At 47.7% G+C, this 21,806-nt stretch overlaps 1 protein-coding gene across 1 annotated transcript in view; it reads left to right on the forward strand.

Annotated features, from left to right (window-relative positions):
• The window catches only part of VPS35L (VPS35 endosomal protein sorting factor like), a 65,099-nt gene extending 44,035 nt beyond the window's left edge, over positions 1-21,064 (forward strand). The window contains exons 25-31 of the mRNA XM_066640399.1: positions 842-919; positions 2,083-2,197; positions 11,022-11,161; positions 12,140-12,305; positions 15,485-15,603; positions 18,374-18,520; positions 20,341-21,064. Coding sequence (XP_066496496.1) covers positions 842-919; positions 2,083-2,197; positions 11,022-11,161; positions 12,140-12,305; positions 15,485-15,603; positions 18,374-18,520; positions 20,341-20,439 — 864 coding nt within the window. The 3' untranslated portion in view covers positions 20,440-21,064. The remainder of the gene's footprint in view (positions 1-841; positions 920-2,082; positions 2,198-11,021; positions 11,162-12,139; positions 12,306-15,484; positions 15,604-18,373; positions 18,521-20,340) is intronic.
• Positions 21,065-21,806: the final 742 nt, after the last annotated feature.

Below are 21,806 nucleotides of genomic sequence, written 5' to 3' on the forward strand. Positions count from 1 at the left end.
TATCTGGTGTGCTCCTTGGGGCATTTGGTGGGCCGCTGTGAGATACAGGAAGCTGGACTAGATGGGCCTCTGGCCTGATCCAGTGGGGCTGTTCTTATGTTCTGAACTACAATTCCCAGGAAGCCTTGCAGGTCTCTTGTTGTCTTGTGTGCTCCCTGGGGCATTTGGTGGGCCGCTGTGAGATACAGGAAGCTGGACTAGATGGGCCTCTGGCCTGATCCAGTGGGGCTGTTCTTATGTTCTTATGACTTTCTGAATGCAAGGCTGGTGTTGGTGGCCTCCTGCGATGCTCCAGGGCCAGTGAGAGCTGGCATTGGGCCTGGGGCAAGATGCCTGATTGGGCTGTCCTTCCTAAATTTTCCTACAAACCAGATGTTAGTACATTTTTAAAAACAAGTTTTTGACAGTTTTAACTTAGCTTGGGCAAGACTGAAACTGAATGAAAACATTTATCAGAATGGGATAATTACCTTGTATCTATTGTCATGACCCAGGCTCCCTGGAAGCTGGGGCCCTGGAGATGTTGTCTCCCACCTCCCCCTCTCCTTGGGCCTGGCCACTATAGCCCAGTTTTTCCTAGTAAACTAGTGTCTGGGCTGTTTCATATTTGAGCTGCCTTCCCAGGGTTTTATCCCTTCAGCGCAAAGTACACACAATCCTGATTGCGCATATTCGTAACTGTGGCTTCACCCACAGTCCCTAAAGTGAATTTACAGTTAAAACCGGTGTTGTAGAATTTAAGGTAACTTAATCCCCCTTGACTGCTGCTTGAGAACAAAATTCTTAACTTACCGAGCTGCAGCAGTCCCTCCCTTTCGGTAACGGAAATCTTTTAAAACAGAGCGTGAACCAGCTGGCAATGGAAACGAGGAAAGTCATGAAAGGGAACCATTCCCGGAAGACGGCTGCGTTTGTGAGGGTAAGCAGTATGTTATGTTGATGGTCAGCCTTTCAGATGGTCAACCAGGGGTAAGGGGGGGGGTTCCCACTTACCTACAGCCAGAAGCAGCCACTGGGGGTTCTGGAGAGACTGGGGATCCCTCTGCAGTCCTCTCAAGCCTCCAAAAATCTTGAAAACAATTCCAGTTTCATGATGAAAAAAGGAAATGGGGTGTTTTTAAAGACTTTTTTGAGATATTGGAGCTTGGGGAGCCCTGCGGAGGGATCCCCAGACTCCTCAGGAAGCTGCTGTGGGCTGTAGATTAGTGGAAACCACCTCCCCCCATTTGTCCCTGTTAGCGAGGATCATGTTGCTGCCTTCCTTCCCTCCCCCATCCCTTAAGGAGCCAGAAACAAGGCTTTCTCAGGCTGATGGGTCGCGACCCATGAGTCTGAGAACCCCTGCCCTAGAACGTGTGCCAAAATCCTCTGCATTGTGTTGAGATTCTTAGAAGACTTAGAAGCTGATGCAGGGCTTTCCCCTGAAGATAGAAATGCACCTTGATCTTCAGTCAAAATAGAATTGAATATATTGTGCTGGTGTTAGACCTGGAAGATCCAGGTTCAAATTCCCGCTCAGCCACGAAGCTCCCTGTGTGACCTTGGGTCGGTCTCTCGGCCTCGCCTACCTCAACGAGGTTGTTGCAAGAGCAAAGAGGGGGGACGAAAGCATGTTCGCCACCCTGAACTCTTTGGTGGAAGAGTTCATTAAAGAGTTCATCTCATTAAAATGAGAAAAAAAAAAACATTAAAAAAATGCAGAGTGCTTTCTGTGTTTCAGGTTAAGTTGTGAAGTGGGTTTGGAGCCTGGAAAAGGCCACTCATTGCTATCACCGAAGAAGAAAGTTATAGGAAGATACTGTATGCAGAGCCAGGCCATGGGTCCATCATACTGAGTGTTGCCAGCACTGACTGGCAGCAGCTCACCTGGGCTTTAGACAGGAATTTTTCTATGCCCTACCTGAAGATGGTGCCAAGCTGGGACCTTCCACTTGCAAAATGGGTGCTTTTCTGCTGAGCGATAGGCCTTCCTTCAAACTCTGGAAGTACCCAGCTGATATGGAAAGAACTAGCATCTCAGTACGGTTTAAGAAAAGCGCAAAGTAGTTCTAGTGTTTTTAGGACTCTTTCCTCTTTTCATAGGCTTGCGTTGCCTTCTGTTTCATTACGATTCCCTCTTTGACCGGCATCTTTACTCGGGTCAACCTATATCTGCACTCTGGACAGGTTGCTTTGGCCAACCAGTGCCTTTCACAAGGTAAGCTAACGACCACTGCAACCCCTGGATTGCGTTTGAGAAAATGGTTTCTTAAGGAGCAGTCGGGGCTCCATGTGGTTATTTTTACACAAAAGGAACAAACTCAGGGGAAAATGGATTTTCCTTTGTTTCAGGTGGAGTGCCAGATACCCACACTCCCCCTCTTCTGGTGACGTACCTGTACAGTCAGACCCTGGTATCCACGGATTTGTCTCACCGCGAATGCCGGTGGTTACTGGGGTCCAGATTTAAATGCCTTTAAAAAGAAAAAAGTGCCCAAGCCAGGTTTCGTGACCAAACCATGCCATTTCCAAGCCTCTAGAGCTGCTTTTAGGACTGAAAGAATTCGGACCCTGGAATCCACGGATTCCATATCCGTGGGGAGTTCCAGAATGGAACCCCCTCAGATACTGGGGTCCAACTGTACTGGCAAATTGCAGCTGTGGTTCCTCAATAATAATAATAATAATAATTAATAATACAGGTATTTCTATACCGCCTTTCTTGGTCCTCAGATTTCTCCTTAGACTTTATTCAAGGCGGTTTACATAGGCAGGGAATTTAAATCCCCGTAGGGATTTTTACAATTTGAAAGAAGGTTTCTATCTTTCAAGAAACCACAACATTCAGATGTTTCTTTCTTGATCCGGTTGCACATTCTGGCCTCCGTCCTCCCATGCTCAGAGCAGATGGAATAGCTCGGCTCAGCTTGTCAGCTGCTTCAAGGTCGCACGGTGCCGGTGGCCTCAAACTGGCGACCTGGTGGATGTTATCTTCAGGCAAATGGAGGCTCAGCCCTCTAGACCAGACCTCCTGCCCCTGGAGGTCATCCTGTGCTCACTGGATTAGAGATGTTCTAGCTTACCACCCTCCTCCACTTCTTCTTCTGCTCTGTTCGCTTCCTCTTTTAAACCTCTGTGAGCACAGAAGTAGCGATAACAGTGAATCAGGCAGATGTGGAAGGCAGTGGGGCACCCTACCTTCTACTGCCAGTTCTCCATTCAGGTGGATCAGTCCGGAGGAGGAAGGTGCTTGGTTAATGTAAAAAAAAAAAATCACGTATTGGAGAGCAGAGGCAAGGCATTATGAAGACTGGGAATTGTGAGGGTGCAAGAAATGCGCTAATTTGATGTTGGAAAGCGCTACCAAGCAGGTGATTGAATCTAATGTTTAAAAGCGACATTTTGTTTTGAGACAAGATGCAAAACAAGCAACGAGTGTTCGCATGTGAAGCATTTTAAAAATCCCATTATAGCTCTCGGCAAATGGTGAGACTGTTAATGTTGTCATACTAATTTATGTACTAATTAAATGACTTTTATTCTTTCAAAGCAAAAAATAATCTCCCTTGGCCCATAATTTTCCCTTAAAAAGGGAGGGGGCAATTTTTACACACTCCCTTAAAAAGGGAGATTGCATGTGTAAGCTCCAGAAAACCCCAAGCATTTTTGTTCCTAAATCGGTTTGTTTTGAGGCTTGATTTTTATTTTATGGCTTAATTTTATAACGCAGACCACTTTGAGAATGCTTTTGGGTGGGCGCGTTCGTGCAATCTCTATACGATGGCCACATTTGTTACAAGACATGGAGCCTGAAATTTTACAAACCCTTGTCGGCCTTTAGAGCAAGATTAAACGGCACATATACTGAATCGGAGGCGGGTAGGGTAGCAATTAGGGGGCTGTCATGGGTAGGTGGTGATTAATGCACTCGAGCATTTAAAGTGACACTTTTCTGGCTTTGCGCCCAGCTCACCTGGGGTTGCAATTTGACATCATTTGTGTCATTGTGCATGTATAAGATCCCAGGTTGTTGGGGTAACAAGTTCATGAGCATACATTCACAGTTGGTGTAAGCCAAATACCTTTACAACCAGGTTGTCTCTAGCTGACCTGGTATATAGCTTTGATCGGTTGATGCCATCTTAATTTAATGGCCAAATGGGTAGAGGGTATACTGCCTGTAATTTTTTTTAAAGCATCAGATTTCATGAGAACCTTAGGGGGGAAAAAAAAAGAAAATTGAAATTAATTTAGTCTTGCCACTGTTGGAACAAATCACACTACAATTTCAGAGCGGGTATGTTTTATGTATTTTAGAAATCTCCGATCAGTGTTCATACTTACACAAAGGGTTTCTTAGTCCCAAATCGGTTGTGCTGCATTCAGGAACTGTCCTTTGAGTAAATGTACAATGGACTGCCCGTTAAGTAGCTAAGCACGTTTTAGTTTTAAGGCTTAGATGTAAATTTAATCTTTTATTAATATAAGAACTGCAGTGGTGTAGTGGCATGTCGTGAGAATGGATGATGGCCGGATCCCAAAGGATCTCCTCTATGGAGAACTCGTGCAAGGAAAGCGCCCTACAGGTAGACCACAGCTGCGATACAAGGACATCTGCAAGAGGGATCTGAAGGCCTTAGGAGTGGACCTCAACAGGTGGGAAACCCTGGCCTCTGAGCGGCCCGCTTGGAGGCAGGCTGTGCAGCATGGCCTTTCCCAGTTTGAAGAGACACTTGGCCAACAGTCTGAGGCAAACAGGCAAAGAAGGAAGACCCATAGCCAGGGAGACAGACCAGGGACAGACTGCACTTGCTCCCAGTGTGGAAGGGATTGTCACTCCTGAATTGGCCTTTTCAGCCACACTAGACGCTGTTCCAGAACCACCATTCAGAGCGCAATACCATAGTCTTTCGAGACTGAAGGTTGCCAACAGGTGTAGTGGTTAAGAGAGTGGGCTGTGAACTAGGATTTCCCCTGTTCACATTTCACCTGTGCTGTGAACTTGCTAGTAGTGGCGTAGCTAAGGGAGATGGGGGTATATTGCCCTGGGTACGACACTTTGAAGGGGTGCTAACCTGCATTCCTGATGACAGATCTCAAGTTAGGCAGGAGGAGTTTTGAGGCATGAGGAGGCCACCTACAGCCTCCCGCACCTCAGAATGCCTTAGAAGGCCTCTGAAAGGCACTTCTAGTTTTCTCCAGAAAGGCCTCCAGGAGGCCTTCTGAGATTCAGGAGGCTGTGCACAGGTTCCCCGCATCTCAGACCACCTCCCGGATACCATGGGGGTGTTCTGGGTGTCTGACCCCTGAGGGGATGTTAATCGTTTTGTGCTCCCGAGTGCCAGATACCTTAAATGTACCTCTGCTTGCTAGTTAGCTGTAGGCAAGCCACCCCCTCTCAGCCTCCATTTCCAAGATGGTGGTAATCTTAGAAACTCTTCTAGAGTTGTTGCAAGGACCACTTTAAGGTCATACTGGCTTGGAGCCTCAGTTTTCCCCATCTGTGTTATGGGGATAATGAACCATCTTAACAGGTTGGTCAGACGAAAGTGCCAGACAAACAGAGCTTTTTAATACAAGGCATGATCTTTCTCATTCATGTGGTCCCCGATGCACATAAAGAACCTTGTCCTTTTTTTCAGAGCCAACAAATGTTGCCTGCGTCGGGCATTTTTTTTACTAGTACGTTCCATCGAGGCAAGCAAAACGAGCTGACGAAGGCTTTGAATGCAAGGCTGCTAGTGTATTTCTTTGTTTGGACATGATGCCGTGTGCATCATCAGGACAAGAGGGATTTACAGCAAAGTTGATTGTTCCATCCAAATACTTGCTTTTAAAACACACACAGGCAGGCACTCAGGCCCCACAATAGACCTGCCAAGTCAGTGCAGTAATTGTTGTGTGTTTGGCTTGTTTGTAGTCAAAAATCTCTTCCTGCCCCCCCCCCACCGCCCCCGTATGAAGTCATTCTTGGTGGTTCGGCTGTAGCCGTTAACTCATTAGTTTGTTTGTTGTTTATCCACACAATTAAAAGCTGGATCTGTGTGTTCTCACCCAAGCGGTTCCCAAAGGGTTTGTCTGGCAGTCGCCTGCAGAAGAACAGATCCTTTTTATCTCATTCGTGTGAACCTGTGCTTTTTAAAAAATGACTTTGAGTACTTGAGTGGTACTTGAGCCTCCTGCCCCGGTGACTGCCTGGCACTGCTTCACCTAACCTGACCTCACCCAAAGTAGAGAGCGGCTGGGGTCTTGGGGTCACCAGCTGAACCTTCACAACCCTGGCTATGATCAGAGGCCGACAATGAGAGGTCTCTGAAAGGCTACCTGAGGACTACTCTAGGGCCGAGACTAGCCCAGGAAGGAGCCAGGGGGAGAAGGAGGGCAGATGAAACAACCCCCTCCCCACTGCTGAACTCTGAGGCCTTATTGGACCAGCAACCTTCAACAAGTTGAGGGATAACCAGCATGGAGAAATCGCCATCACCCCAACCTTCAATGCATTGAGGGATAGCCAGTACAGAGGAGGAAGCTTCAGATGTTGGAGATGTTGACGAGTTCTCGCTATCATTCAGCCCCACAGACTTGAAGTAAAGATTCATAGGATGTATGGCAAAGACGGTCCCTTGGAACCTAACCCCCTTTTTCCCCCCATGGGCTTAATGATTTAGTATCCACTGATTCAATATCCACTAGGTTTTCCAAGATCCTAGCGGACGATGAGAACTGACTACTGCTTTTCTGGTACTCAAAGCGGGACACAACGCAGAAATAAAACATACAAAAGAGAAAATATCTGAATAACAAACACAAGAATAAAACAATTAAAAATTACATAACGATACAAGAGCAGATGAAAACTTAAAGCAGCCATTAGCATAACAAAAGCAGCAGCAGGAATTTAAAAAAGGGGTCCCTAGGAAGTGCTTCGCCTGTATTATCCTGAAATCAAACATAAGTTTATTTTAAAAGTACAGCTGGGAGCGCATGCAAATTGCATCTGAACCTTGGGGGCAATTGGTGCGCCCTTTATGGAATGGCTGTGTGTTATGTTACAGGGACATAACGCTGCCAAGACAGGATGATAAATTCCTGTTGGGCACAGTCCCTGAGAAGCAATCTGTTGGCAAAATTCTGCTCTGCCCACAACTTTTGTGTGAGCATGTGCCCCCGTGAAGGATCAGGGTTCTCTTCCCCACCCCCCCTCCGGTGACATTTGAACCTTCTAAGCCATTAAGCCTTTCCCTGGCTTGGATGTGCAGCAGGCCCACATGGTGAGATTGCTCTCCGACTAATTCAGGGTTTTATGTATGACTAATTTTGCCAAGGGACGGATAAAAATGGAATGGCCTGGCAGGGTGGGGTTTGCCCTTGCATCCGTCTGCTGACTGGGTCATGATTCTGAGCTCCATGATACATGGAGGTGTCGCTGATATAGGTAACCTACCCACCCCACCCCAGTTTATCGATGAGATGACCTAGTTTTTGAAGCCTTCCACCCATGAGAAATCTTGAAATTCATGTGTGTCTTTTCATCATCCAATCACCTTTGCTGCTTTGGTATAAAGCAGGGGTGCCCAAACCCCGGCCCTGGGGCCACATGCAGCCCTCGAGGCCTCTCAATGCAGCCCTCAGGAAGCCTCCAGTCTCCAATGAGCCTCTGACCCACCAGAGATTTGTTGGAGCTAGCACTGGCCCGATGCAACTGCTCGCAGAGTGAGGGCAACTGTTTGACCTCTCACATGAGCTGTGGGATGAGGGCTCCCTCCACTTCTTGCTGTTTCACGCCTGTGATGCAGTAGCAGCAGCAAAAGAAAGGCCAGCTTTGCTTTGTACAAGGCCTTTTGTAGGCCTTGAGCTATTGCAAGACCGTCATTCATTCTTTCATATAAGTTCGTCTTTAATATGTTTATTTATGTAAACTTATGTAAATTTATTCAAATTTTAAATGTAAATTAATTCTTTTTTTCCCCGGCCCCCGCCTCAGTGTCAGAGAGACAATGTGGCCCTCCTGCCAAAACTTTAGACACCCCTGGTATTAAGCAGTGGTTCTCAAACCTTGTAGCATCGGGACCCACTTTTTAAAATGACCCTCTATTGGGACCCACCTAACTTTATGAGACTTTAAAAAAGAAAAAGATGATCTAGAAAGAAATAAAATTTTATTTTTTTTTAAAAGCATTATTTTATTTTCATTAAAAATTTGATCCACCACTAGTAATGAGGCAGCCCTAATGAATAGGTGCATGGCTTGAGGGGCTTAGTTCTGTAGCTCCCCCCCCCCACTATCTGTCACTGATGACACCAGAAAAAAGATGTTCAAATACTTCTCTCCCTGTATTACCACGAGCCTGCAAAGTGCAGGAGCTCAGCTCTTTGCAGGGCAGTTAGCAGCTGTCTGATTTTTGAATAACCTCAGGGCCGGAGGCAATTGGTTCTCTGGTCTTTCCATCATTCATGTTTTCATTGGCGGCTCTACAGAATGCACCAGAAATTGGATCACGGACGACGTGGTGGGTCCTGACCCACAGTTTGAGAAATACCGATATAGAGTATTTGACAGTTGTATGGCTTTGCTGGAAGAGGAGGGAGCACAAAAGGAAGATGTAGGAGTGGTGGAATGGCGGCAGGAGCTCGGCGTGTATGCGTGCACATTTGGGACTTTTCTGGTTCAGATCTCATGCTATGAACTTGCTAGGTGTCCTCAGGCAAATCACTCCCTCTCAGTCTTCCCCTAAGTGTACTTTGCCAGTGCCCATTTGAACATTTTAGGAAAAATTTAGCAGTAAGCACGTTCCAGGACCACAAGGGGCTCAGAGGCTGCAGTCTTAGATGCGGTTCCCTGTGAAGAAATCCCAGTGAACGTCATGGACCTTGGAATCTGTGGGGGGGATCAGTTCCCGGACCTCCCGCACATAATGAAATCTGTGGTTGCAGCCCAATAGCAGCTTCAGATGTGACCAGAACCTTGTTCCGCTCGTGTCTGGAGCTGTTCTGAGGCCTGTAGAGGTCACCCGTGGCCTCCACGGGCCTCAGAAAGCCCCCCCAAGAAGCATGGGGAGGGCTGGTTTTCAGCGAGCCTCAGAAAGGCTACCAGATGCATATGGGGCTGTGGGGAGACTGTGCAGGCTTCTGCAGAAGGATTTATAGCCCGGTGCTCGGAAGGAACGGCTCTGCAGAGGGTGAAATTCAGCGAAGCGGCAACGGAGATGTATACGGCCTAGCGAGCCAGCTATTAATTGAAGCCGAGATTGAAGCCGAGGAAGGTGTCGCTAGCAATTTATTGCAACCAATGCTCGGCTTCCCCCTCATCTAGCCCACCCCTAGTTTGCCGTGTGGAGGAATGACGCCTTAGTGGGCAGCCTCTAGGAGGGGCTACGCATTTCAAAGGCAAATTGTTTTAATTCAAGGGTTGGATAAATGTACTGTGTACACCAGTGCTTTTAGACAGACTGTAAATGTTTCAGGATTGGTTGGTTGGCAACCTTCAGTCTCGAAAGACTATGGTATAAGCCTACAGCACCTGGTATTCCCAGGCGGTGTCCCATCCAAGTACTAACCAGGCCTGACCCTGCTTAGCTTCCGAGATCAGACGAGATCGGGCATGGAAAGACTCTGGTATAAGCCTACAGCACCCGGTATTCCCAGGCAGTCTCCCATCCAAGTACTAACCAGGCCTGACCCTGCTTAGCTTCCGAGATCAGACAAGATCAGGCATGCAAAGACTATGGTATAAGCTTCATGGTTGGCAACCTTCAGTCTCGAGAGACTATGGTATAAGCTTACAGCACCCGGTATTCCCAGGCGGCCTCCCATCCAAGTACTAACCAGGCCTGACCCTGCTTAGCTTCCGAGATCAGACAAGATCAGGCATGTTAAATGATGGCATTTTCTTCAAATAGGGGACACAGGTGGCCTGTCCGTGAGGCCAGTTGAGCAGGTCGCCTCAGGCAATAGCCTGGTGAGAGCATCTCCCTCCAGCCCTCCACCTCTGCCCTTCAGGCTCTCACTTTGGAGCCTAGTTCACCACTCCTCTTCTCCACAAGTCCTCTTTTGCTCCGTTAGATGTTGAGTACTACTGGGTGGAAGCCAATTGAGAGCCAGAGGCTCGCCTAATGTAGTTTGAAAGGAGCCAGGAGTATTCCTGGTGTGCAGAAGTAGATACTTGTGTTCCACAGGTTATTTTCTTCCCGGTGATAACTTAATGTGTGGCATGCTAGCCTCAGTGACTGCAATCAAATGTTTTTTTTTCCTTGCCTTAATAGCCCTCGCGCAGAGTGAGGTCACACGTTTTGCAAAACGGGCTGCATCGGTTAACACGTCTCTCAGCACAAGCTGATAAAGAAGCTCTCTGCGAGAAATAGATAGAGCTGTTAAAAAGGAAGTCGGTTTTTGAGAGCATTGATGAGCGCAGATCAGTATTTCAGGCCAGCAATGGGTGCAAAGCGACTACTAATCCACTGTGGCTACTTCGCTAGCTCTCCTTAGTGGGCCAACGCTGTCTGTATCGGAGGCTATGCCATCACAATTTTGTACATAAATAGGAGTCCAAAGCCTTAAAAAGAACATAAGAAAAGCCCTGCTGGATCAGGCCAAAGGCTTCCTGTATCTCACAGTGGCCCACCAAATGCTTCAGGGAGCACACAAGACAACAGACCCAACCTGCGTCCTGGTGCTCTCCCCTCATCTGGAAATCAGAGGCAGCCTACCTCTACCTTGCACATACCTGCCAGGACTTGTAACCCATGATGAACTTTTCCTCCAGAAATTTGTCCAATCCCCTCTTGAAGGCATCTAGGCAAGATGCCTTCACTACTTCCTGTGGCAAGGAGTTCCACAGACTAATTCCACAGACTAGTGGAAACAAGCATACTTGATATTCTGAAATACCGATAGGTGGCAGGAAGGGAACCGAATCATTTGCAGTTGGGTGGGCTGGAAGCAACCTCCGCTCTGGTTGTGGGTGTATTTGAAGGCTACAGGCTTGTGGGTGAGCCCATGTTTTGTACGCTAATGCTTCTGCGACCCTCTGATCCTTTTTATAGCCGATGCTTTCTTCAAAGCTGCCGTGAGCCTGGTTCCCGAGGTTCCGAAGACGATCAACATTGATGGGAAGATGCGACCCTCAGAAGCCTTCCTCCTGGAGTTCCTCTGCAATTTTTTTTCCACGTTGCTCATCGTTCCTGTAAGTAGTGAACAGATCAACCCAATGTGCAGGCTGAATGGGGTTGTGTCGCCATGCTCTTTCAGTGTCATTCTCCAAACCGCAGCTTGCCTCCCAGTGCTAGAGTTGGTGCACGAAATCCCCCCTCCTTGCACAGCCCCTTGCCGCACCAAATGCCACTTGCCTTATCTAGGGGCATGTAGCCACAGCTGCTTCTGTTCCGTTCCCCTCTTCCTTTCCAAAATCAGAGAGAAGTAGGAGGAGAGGAAAGTGGTGGGCTAGAGTGTCTGTTGGAAGAAAAGAATGGAACAGAAAAGGAATTGGGGAGCAGAGAGGTGGGCTAGTGTGTCTCTGGCACTTTGTGTTGGACGCAGTAGTGAGTTCCTATTCCCGACTTCAGAAAAAATATTTTTTTACCAAGCGTGTCATTAATCGGTGGAACTCCTTGCCACAGGATGTGGTGATGGTGTCTGGCCTGGGTGCGCTGAAAAGGGAATTGGGCAATGGATGGAAGGAAAAGTCCATCGCAAGTTACAAGCCATGATGGGTATACAAAGCCTTCTGGTTTTAGAAGTAACCTATCTCTGGTAGGCCACTGTGAGATACAAGAAGCTGGACTGAGTGGGCCTTTGGCCTGATCCAGTGGGGCTCTTCTTATGACTAGGTCTGAGTTGCAGCCTGCAGACTCTGCTTTTTTTCAGGGAGGGGTTTTCAGTTAAATTTTTGTGGTGTTTTTCATGTGCGTACGGTCAAGCTTACTGAAATGGTTTTGTTTGGGGAAGAAGAGAGGTGCTTGTTTGGGGGAAGTAGAAGTCTCTCTAGGCCAGTGCTTAAGAGACAGAGTTTTGACTTGACAACAAACGCCTCTCCAAGCACAACATAATGTTGTTGTTGTCGACCCCTTGTGATGATCACAGTCCCTTGTTATGCACTGGAGATGTTGTTGTTCCTTTGGAAATACACAGTAATCTTCCATTAAGCTTGGGTGTGTTTTTTTAGGACCACCCCGAGCAAGGCGTGTTGTTCCTTGTGCGTGGACTGCTGAACGTCATCCAGGACTACACTTGGGAAGACAACAGTGATGATAAAATCCGGATTTACACCTATGTTTTGCATCTTCTCTCGGCCATGAGCCAGGAGACCTACCTCTACCACATTGACAAAGGTGAAACAGAGAGCTTTTGAGATCCGTCATTATCCTCCTCCCCTCGGATCGGTAACCCCAAAGTCTTTGGGATCGCATGTGGTGTAGTGGTTCTGGAGTTGAACGGAAACCTGGAATACCCAGGTTCAGATACCTGCTTGGCCATGAAACTTCCTGGGTGACCTTGGGCCAGTTAATTCTCTGCCTCACCAGGTAGTTGTGAGGGGAGGGGAGGCAAAAGACAAAAGGAGGGGAGGAACCATGTACACCACCCCTGAGCTCCTTGGAGGAAGGGCAGGATAAAAATGTGAAAAATAAAATAACTGTGTAGGCTTTTGGGTGTCTCGGTGTCCACCAATGCTGATATATGTGGCTCTTTAACAATCAGGTCAAAATGATGTGCTTGCCTCCAAGCTGTCTACAGTTTAAAGTTGTCACCAGGCTTCAGCCATGGTGGTGTGGCCAGATTTTGTGAAATAAGGTCCAGTGCACCTCGACCTCTTGCTGCTTCAGAACTGGGCAGCAGTGGAATGTAAATTCATTGCCTTGTGACCAAACAAAGATGGCGGTGGTCAGCGGGGCCGCCACAAAGCACTCTGAATCGCAGTCTCTTCCCCCTGCTCTCATCTGAGTCACGTGTTAGGTTGATGCTTCAGGTCTTGATCATTTGGGCCCTTGTCCGGTGTCCAGTTTGCCTCTCCTCCTGGCTTTAAACTATTTCTACCCAACATGACGTATGAACAACAGGGATCAAATGTGTACACCTGTGGGCTGGGCAAAAATGGGTTAAATCTTCCACTCGTCTGTGTGGCTTCAGTGCATACTGTATTGGATCTTTGCCTATTAGATCTGAAAAAACAAATCTATCAAGCCCTTCCTCCAAGGAGCTCAGGGTTGTGTTTGCAGCTCCTTCTCCTTTTAATCCTTGCAACAACCCTCTGAGGTAGGCTAAGCTAAGAGGCAGCACTGGCTGAAGTTAACCTGGGAAGGTTGATGGCTGAGTGGAGATTTGAACCCAAGTCTTCTGGATCCAAGCCCTCCACCCTCCCATGCTAGTTTCAGCCTCTGTCCTGGCTGGGTGGAAGAGTGGGAGACGATGCTTGTTTTTTGCTTGTGGAAAATATTTCGAGCACGCTTCAGGCTTGATAAAAACCTTTTTGGTTACGAAGCTGGTACTGGGTTTGAAATGGGATTACCGCCTCCCACAAAGACCCTAAAACCTTAATCCATATGTTGCGAACCTTTATTTGTGCAAGACCTGGGATAAAGCGCGCACTGGGGGTGTGTGTGGCTTCGGTGTCTCTCCAGTGCGCGATTCAGAACTCTTTTCACATTCGCCTGGGTCTTAAGATATATTATCCGTAAAGGCAGGCAGGCTCAACTGCACTTAATCTTGTGTCACCTCCTTTCTCACAAACGATACAATTATTGTGCTCCTTTTGTCACCCCACTGTGGTGGTGCACACAATAGTATTTAAAAATGCACGGTCTCCTAGCCAATGGCTTAATTGAAATTCACATAGAGCCACCAGAATTGATTGAAAGGGCTGCCAGATGTCTTTTTTTTAAATCGCAGGTCAAATCATAGCTCCTCTATGCAAGAGAAGACTTTCTCAAAAGGAAGTAGTATTTAGAATTACTTTAGCTTGGTCACCAAGCCTTCTTGGTAGCAGTGGTTCCAAAGATCCACTCCTTGAGATAAGCGCATGGCCTGAGAGGAAGGTCGATCCGCCCTTCTCTATGATCACGCACCACAGACAAGAAACTGTAACCTTAGTACAGACACAGCAATACAAAATTCTGTGTATGTTGTGTGATCTGCAGGCTTCCATTCCACCCCCCCCTTCCCTTTCCCCACAATTGAATGTATTGATTTTAACCAGCATTAGGGAAGGGCTGAGCTCAGTGGTAGAAGACCTGCTTTGAATGTATGAAGATGTATGAATTCGGTGCCTCTGAATTGTGTAAGGAACATTAAAAATTCAACATACACAGTGTTTGTGTTACACGGTGTTGTCTAAATGACTTTTTTGTTTCTTGAAAGCCAAATCACACATTACCTAAAATGCATGAAGTAACCTGATGGTGATTTTTTCTGGGGTGTGTTTGTGTGTGTGTGAGAGAGAGAGAGAGTTTGTGTTTTTTGGGGGGAGGGGGAGGGAGAAACAGTGGGTAGGGAGCTGTGAAACAAGGTAGAACCATGATGGGGAGTAGGGGAATTTTAGGACTTTCCCTTCTGTAGTTTTGAGTTGGGTCATGCTCTCCACCCACCCGAGCTTTCCAAGCCTTCATGGAAAACTAATGGAAGCTTTTATGGGTGGTTTTAAAATAGCGCATTGGCGATGCAGTTGGGATCAGAACTGTGGTGGGTTCATATCCCTAAACACACCCATCTCCCCACTGAGGTTCTGCCCTGTTTGGCAGCCCCTCCTGGCTGCTATTTCAGACACACACACACACAAACAAAACAATGAAAGACCACTAGGCAACACTATGCATTTAAGATAACATGCAACTTTTTCTTGAGATGTCCTCTAACTCTGAGGCCTGGCCTGCAAGTTTAGCAGGAAGAGGGGGCTGAACAGATGTTGTCATGCTTCCGTTTTGAGAGTCAGGTTTGAACGTTCTCCTGTAACACACACAACAAGCCTGTACCTGGGTGGGCGGGAGCATCCTAAAATGCGACACACTTCAAACCAGTGGTATAGTCCTCTTTTCCTTGGGTTTTGCCACCTCCTGGCATTGGGAGTGCATTTAAAAAAAAAATCAAAGGTGATCTAAACCAGGGGTGCTCAATAGGTAGATTGCGATCTACCGGTAGATCGCAAGGCAAAATGAGTAGATCGCGGAGTGCCGACCCCCCCTTCAGGTGCCTCTGGGAGGAAACACCGGGAGTAAGGCCCATTGTACTCAATGGGGCTTACTCCCAGGTAAGTGCAGCCTCACAGCCTAATCCTAGGCATGTCTACTCAGGAGTAAGTCCTGTTATACTCAATGGGGCTCAAGGTACACCAACATACATTGTACACATAAATGTTATATGTTATGATGGCGCGAACATTGTAAAAAAAACTCTGGTAGATCTCCGGGCCTTGCTGGGTTTCAAAGTAGCTCTCGAGCCAAAAAAGTGTGAGCACCCCTGATCTAAACTCTTCCTTATGTACCTGTCATTTTGAATCTGAATCTTTCTGTTTCCTCAGTGGACTCCAATGATACCTTGTATGGTGGAGATGTCAAATTCCTGGCAGAAACAAACAAACTGTGTGAAACGGTCATCGCCCAGATCCTGGAGCATCTTAAGAGCCTCGGGAAGGAGGAGGTAAGAGAGTGAAATGAGCACATGTAAAATATTATTGAGAAGAATCCTTCTGAACGTAACCCTGAGAGTTTGGTGCTGGCTTTAAGATGGTAAACAGCACATCACAAATGGCCTCATGTTAAGCTAGACCAGCGTTTCTTAAATTGTGGTTTGGGACCTGATTTGTGGTGGGTCCCACAGAGTCTCCAGTGAAAGGGGATGGAAAGATCAAGATAACTAACTGCTTCAAGTCCTGAGGTTATTAAAAAATCAGGTAACTGATGCCCTGCAAAAGAGCTGAGCTCCTGCAGTTTGCAAGATAGCTGCTAAGGGCCCTACGAAGAACTGAGCTCCAGCAGTTTGCAAGCTTGTGTAAATATAGGGACATAAATATTTGAGCATCTTTTTTCAGGTGTGTTTTTTTAATCCCCAAATCCATCAATGACAGGTAGTGGGGGCAGGTGAGGGCTGGGTCACATCACTAAGCCCCTCAAGCCTTGAGGCTGTTCATGATCTAGATCACCTTTTTAAAGTCTTGTAAAGCTAGAGTGTCATTTTAAAAAGGGGGTCCCAGTGCTAAAACGTGTGAGGGGGTCTCTCTCAGGCTTCCTGATGCTTTCAGCCGAAGATTGAATTTGGGCATTCAAAACAAGTGCTCTATTGCTGAGTCTTGGGTGTTTTCTGGGGAGGGGGTTCCCCTGTTGTGGTACCCCCTACAAAGAAGACCTGGTCCCTAATCCCTGCCAGGGAGACCTTAGTTAGTAGTGAACCAGAGGGAGAGGACGTGCAGCTGGGGAGGGGGGGACGGACGGACAGACGATTGGGCCCAGGTTGCATAGGGCTTTAAAGGTTAAAAAAAATTGGATGTGAGAACCAGTTTACAACCAATGCTTCTGGAGCATTTCTTTACCCATCTTTGGATTAAACTGTGGAACTCCTGGCCACAGGATGTGGTGATGGCGCCTGGCCTAGCTGCACTTAAAACTGGAATTGGACAGATTGATGGGGGAAATCTCCATCAGTTTACAAGCCATGATGGGTGTACACAACCTTCTGGTTTTAGAAGCAGGCTATATCAGAATGCTGGATGCAAGGGAATGGGCAACAGGATGTAGGTTTGTTGCCTTGTGTGGTCCTGGAGGCATCTGGTGGGCCACTGTGAGATACAGGAAGCTGGACTACATGGGCCCTTGACCTGATCCTGCCAGGCTTTTCTCATATTCTTAAGTAATTTCCAACCATTGTGGCTGGAGCAGGATAGGCCTTGCATGATCAAGAGTCTTTGCTTGTTTGAGTGGGTGCAATAGCAAGCCATTCTGGCCCCAAAATTGTATGGGGTTCAGTTCCTCTCCCCCCCTTCAGCAGTCATTCATGTTGGACAATGGTCGAGGCTGGCTGGATTCAGAGGGCTCCAGCCAAGTAAGAAAGGCATTAATTGATGTGACGTGCTGCTCTGAGGCTTCCAGCTATTCTTCCACTAATTTGATTACTTGAGGAAATGGCTGGCAGCTCCGCCTCTGGAATTGGGGAATGGGAGTGGGGTGTGTGTGTCTTTCTTTGCAAGAGACTGCAACATCCTGTGAAAGATGTAGGGAGGGTGGGCTGCAAAGTGTATCCAGCCCTCTTGAGTGGGGTTTACATTGGCATTGCAAGGGAGGGAATGACTCCAAGGGTTGAGGGGTCCCTGATGTTCCAAGAGGCTAAAAGGAGGGAGAGGAACTTTTATATGCCGCCCCAAGAAAGTTGGAGAAAGAGCAGGACAGAAACAAGCAACCCCTAATTTAATGTGCCTTTTGGTCGTCTTTGTGTTTTGAGGACTGATGCTTGAAATCTATCTCAGGGGTGTCAAACTCATCTCCTACAGTGGACCGAATAGCATTCGTGATGCCTGCTGAGGGCCGGAATTGATGTCATAAAGCAGGAAGTGATGTCATTAAGCAGACCATGACCAGAAATAAGCACCTTTTCTCAGGAACTCATGATCTGTAAATAACAAAAGAGGCAATACACAAATCTCCATCACTTTATCAAGATATGGGAGAGCCTAGTTATCATGTGGGCTGCCCTTTAACACTGACTGTACACGGGAGCACAGAATGACAGAGAGTCTGCCCGGGAGAGGTTGTCTCTAGAGGTGGCAGATACAAGATAAGTGGAGGAAGAGGGCAGACACTGATGAAGGAATGAAGGAATGAGGGCGCTGCTTGGCTGTATATTAACTCTGTATTCTTTGCTTCTGTCACTTGTTTGGCTGATCAAGCAGCCAGGGTCGTGTAGTGGTTTGGGAGCTGCAGTTAGACCTGCAAGATACAGGTTCAAATGCCTGCTCAGCCATGAGGCGCTTCCTGGGTGACTTTGGGCCAGCCGTGCTCTCTGGACCTTGCCTACCTCACAGGCTGGTTGTGAGGACAAAAGGATGGGAGGAGCCGTGTACACCAGTGGTTTTCAAATGTTTTAGAGGCCGCTGCCTGATTTGTAAATGGTGATTGGGCATCAGTGCTCCCTCCCCCAGAGCAGCAGATTGTTTAACTCTTTGATGCACATTGCCTCATCTGCCCTGTCGGTTTTGCGAACCACCAAAAATTGGGTCGAGACCCACTGGTGGGTCCCAGACCTCTGATTTGAGAACCTCTGATGTACACAATCCTGAGCTCTTCGGAGGAAGGGTGGTATAAAATGCAATAAATAAATTTCTAGCAAAAGGGCATGGCTAACCCCCCTAAACAATACTTGGCTTGTGTATTCTTGCAATGGATACTCTATTAATCTCTTGCTTTTAAAAATCTTGTAGACTTTAAAAAGGCAGAGCCAGCTGGCCCTCTGCTTCTTCAATAGCATTTTGGCCCATGGAGACTTGCGGAACAACAAGCTCAACCAGCTTGCGGTCAATCTGTGGAACCTGGCCCAGAAGCACGGCTTTGCCGATACGAAAACCATGGTAAGGAGAACAAGGGTGGGCTTTTGAAAGGGGGTGTGTGTGTCTGAATGGAGGCACCCCAAGATCTTCGTGCATCTAAGGCAGGGACCAAATGCTGCCCTGCCTCCTTCTCACCTCCCCCTGCTCCCTCCTCTTGACATCTATTCTACTAAATGGAAGCAGTGCATTCTGGGAAGCATGAGAGCCAGTCAGAGCCAGTTTCCCACCTTGACATTCACAATTTCTTCCACAGCAGCATTTCTCAACCAGTGCTATGCATACCACCAGTGGTAATGGAGGTGTTGTCCAGCTGCACGTGCGGCTCCCAGGGGACACCCACCGCTCAGCAGCAAGACCACCATGCTGCAAAACAGTGGTAGGAGGCTTGGGTCAGTGGGCAGAGCTCCAGCACATGGTTTTTGCGTGCTTAGAAAAGCCCACCCACACTCCCTGAGCCTCTTACCTCTGTCTGTAGCATCACAGGGATATTTTTGGCTTCGGGCATGGTGGTGGAAAGGCCTTACTGTTCCGCCCCGCAGCCACTGTTCATCACACCCACTCTTCACAGAACCTCATGCTGGAGAGCTGCTTCCCCCTGGCAATTTGGGTGCAGGGCCTTCTGGGGCGACAGGCAGTGTAAGCAGCTCTGTGGCACAAGGCTCTGTGACAATCAGGCATGACATAGGGTGGCTGTGGAGGGGAATGGTAATACCTCACCATCACCATGCCACGCCTGGAGTGAAAATCCCAGCCAGTTGCAATTTGGAGACTGCTTTATATCCTGTTGGCAACCTTCAGTCTCGAAAGACTCTGGTATCGCGCTCTGAAAGGTGGTTCTGGCACAGCGTCTAGTGTGGCTGAAAAGGCCAATTCGGGAGTGACAATCCCTTCCACACTGGGAGCAAGTGCAGTCTGTCCCTGGTCTGTCTCCCTGGCTATGGGCCTTCCTTCTTTGCCTCAGTCTGTTGGCCAAGTGTCTCTTCAAACTGGGAAAGGCCAAGCTGCACAGCCTGCCTCCAAGCAGGCCGCTCAGAGGCCAGGGTTTCCCACCTGTTGAGGTCCACTCCTAAGGCCTTCAGATCCCTCTTGCAGATGTCCTTGTATTGCAGCTGTGGTCTACCTGTAGGGCACTTTCCTTGTACGAGTTCTCCATAGAGGAGATCCTTTGGGATCCGGCCATCATCCATTCTCACGACATGACCGAGCCAACGCAGGCATCTCTGTTTCAGCAGTGCATACATGCTAGGGATTCCAGCATGCTCCAGGACTGTGTTGTTTGGAACTTTGTCCTGCCAGGTGATGCCGAGGATGCATCGGAAGCAGCGCATGTGGAATGCGTTTTATATCAGGGCCTTCCAAAACCTGGCCTGGTGACTGGATAGGCTTCGGAATAACCCTTCAGTTCCATGAGTGGAGCTTACCGTTCCACTGCGTGGCTGCATGACTTCTAACTAGACCGGAGGACAGTCTGGGTGGTTGTGTCTGCCCAGACGTCCTGTCACATCTTCTGGGACACCAGGCTGCCAGAATGACTACCCAGAGCATCTGATCTAGCTAGAAGTCACACGGCCATGCAGCGGTATAGCACTGGTCCGAATGGGGATTGGTTTTCTGTTACGCAGAGATCACAAGACATGGTTGGTTGGTTGGCAACCTTCAGTCTCGAAAGACTGTGGTATAAGCCTACAGCACCCAGTATTCCCAGGCAGTCTCCCATCCAAGTACTAACCAGGCCTGACCCTGCTTAGCTTCCAAGATCAGACGAGATTGGGCATGTGCAGGATAACATATGCTTCTATTATAAGAAAGAAATCAAAGAGAGTTTTGCCTTTCCATTCTAGGTAAAAACCTTGGAATACATCAAGAAGCAGAGCAAGCACCCTGAGCTGTCGCATTTTGCTGAGCTGGCCCAAAGACTTCCTCTCCAGACCAGGACCTGACGGCAGCTTCCCCTGCTCAGGAGTTGGCAGTGCTAGAAGGCAGTTTTCCAAGACTGATAAAATACCAGCTGCATCTTAGGCTATTATCGGAGTTCAATACCTTTTCATTTTGTAGCGTCCCTTGGTGCGTGACAGATTTATTTGGTTGGTCAGGAGGGAAACTGTCCTTGCCTTAGCATGGCCGTTTCTGAAATGAGCTTTGGGTCCCAAACTGCACAGCAGCCCAGCGTTAAGAGGTGATTTAAATGCGACCGTTTGGGTCAGTAAAACGGAATCGTGATAATTTCAGCTGGAAAATAACTTTTTATGCCCAGGCTCTGATATAGGCTGTCAAGGAGAGGGGGGGGAGGGATGACTCACGTGTGCACACTGAGTGATGGTGGCTGTCCAGCGTTGCTGCCTCTAAAAGATGACCAGCAGCTGCCTTGGAACCCTTCTGCAATGACCTTGAAACGTACCTCCCCAAATGCTTTCCCATTTTGTTCTCTTGATTTTAAAGCTGAATACCAATTGGTTAGAGACCCTGTGAAATATTTGGAAGCAGGCATCTTTGGGGGAGCTTTGTGGGCAAGGTTCAGAATGTAGCATTGTATTCAAACAAAAATAAATCAAGTCAAAGCATTCATTTCTGTTATCAGTCGTTAGCCTGCTCAGACTAACCTGTTTGTCTTTTGGCAGTAAGTCCCAATAAGCAACCTTGTTACATTTCTAGCTTAAGCATCCTTTGGGGAGGGAGTGCTGATGTTTCAGAACTAGAGGGGCCACTGAAGTTATCTGGGCTTGGAAACAAATCCTTGTTCGTACAGACCACCTCAAGAGTACCACAGATTTTCGAATCTTGACCCTCTTTAGATATAGGTATTGAACAGCATGCATAGATTTAAACTGCAATGATGCAGCAAAACCTGAACCCTTTGGCCTGACTCATCTTGCATTACATTCTTGTGAGCAAAGTGGAAAGATTTCCAGAACCCTCTGCTTTTCAAGAAATGCCCGCTCAAGCCTACAACCTGAAGGTTTGTTCTACACAGACTTCTATCAAGTGTCTCAGTGGAAATCTGTGCGTCTGACTTGATCCAGCATTTCAACCTGGCTGATTGTATAAATAGCATTTAGCGTGCTCTCTGGTCTACTGGCCAAAACAGGTTAAATTCCAGAGGCATCTGTTAACGTTTCATTTCTGCAGGTCATGGTTGATATGCAGGTTATAAAGGACTGATCATGGCCTCTATTTCAGCACAGTTACAGCCATGCCTCCTGGCCTCTGACAATTAGAGTTTACCACAGGGTTTAGGAGGAATGGGATCAAAGCATAAAGTCTTCACAGCAGCTATAGATACAAATGAATCACTGCAGGCAGTGACTAT

This window comes from Tiliqua scincoides, chromosome 13 (assembly GCF_035046505.1).
Source record: "Tiliqua scincoides isolate rTilSci1 chromosome 13, rTilSci1.hap2, whole genome shotgun sequence".
Lineage (NCBI taxonomy): Eukaryota > Metazoa > Chordata > Lepidosauria > Squamata > Scincidae > Tiliqua > Tiliqua scincoides.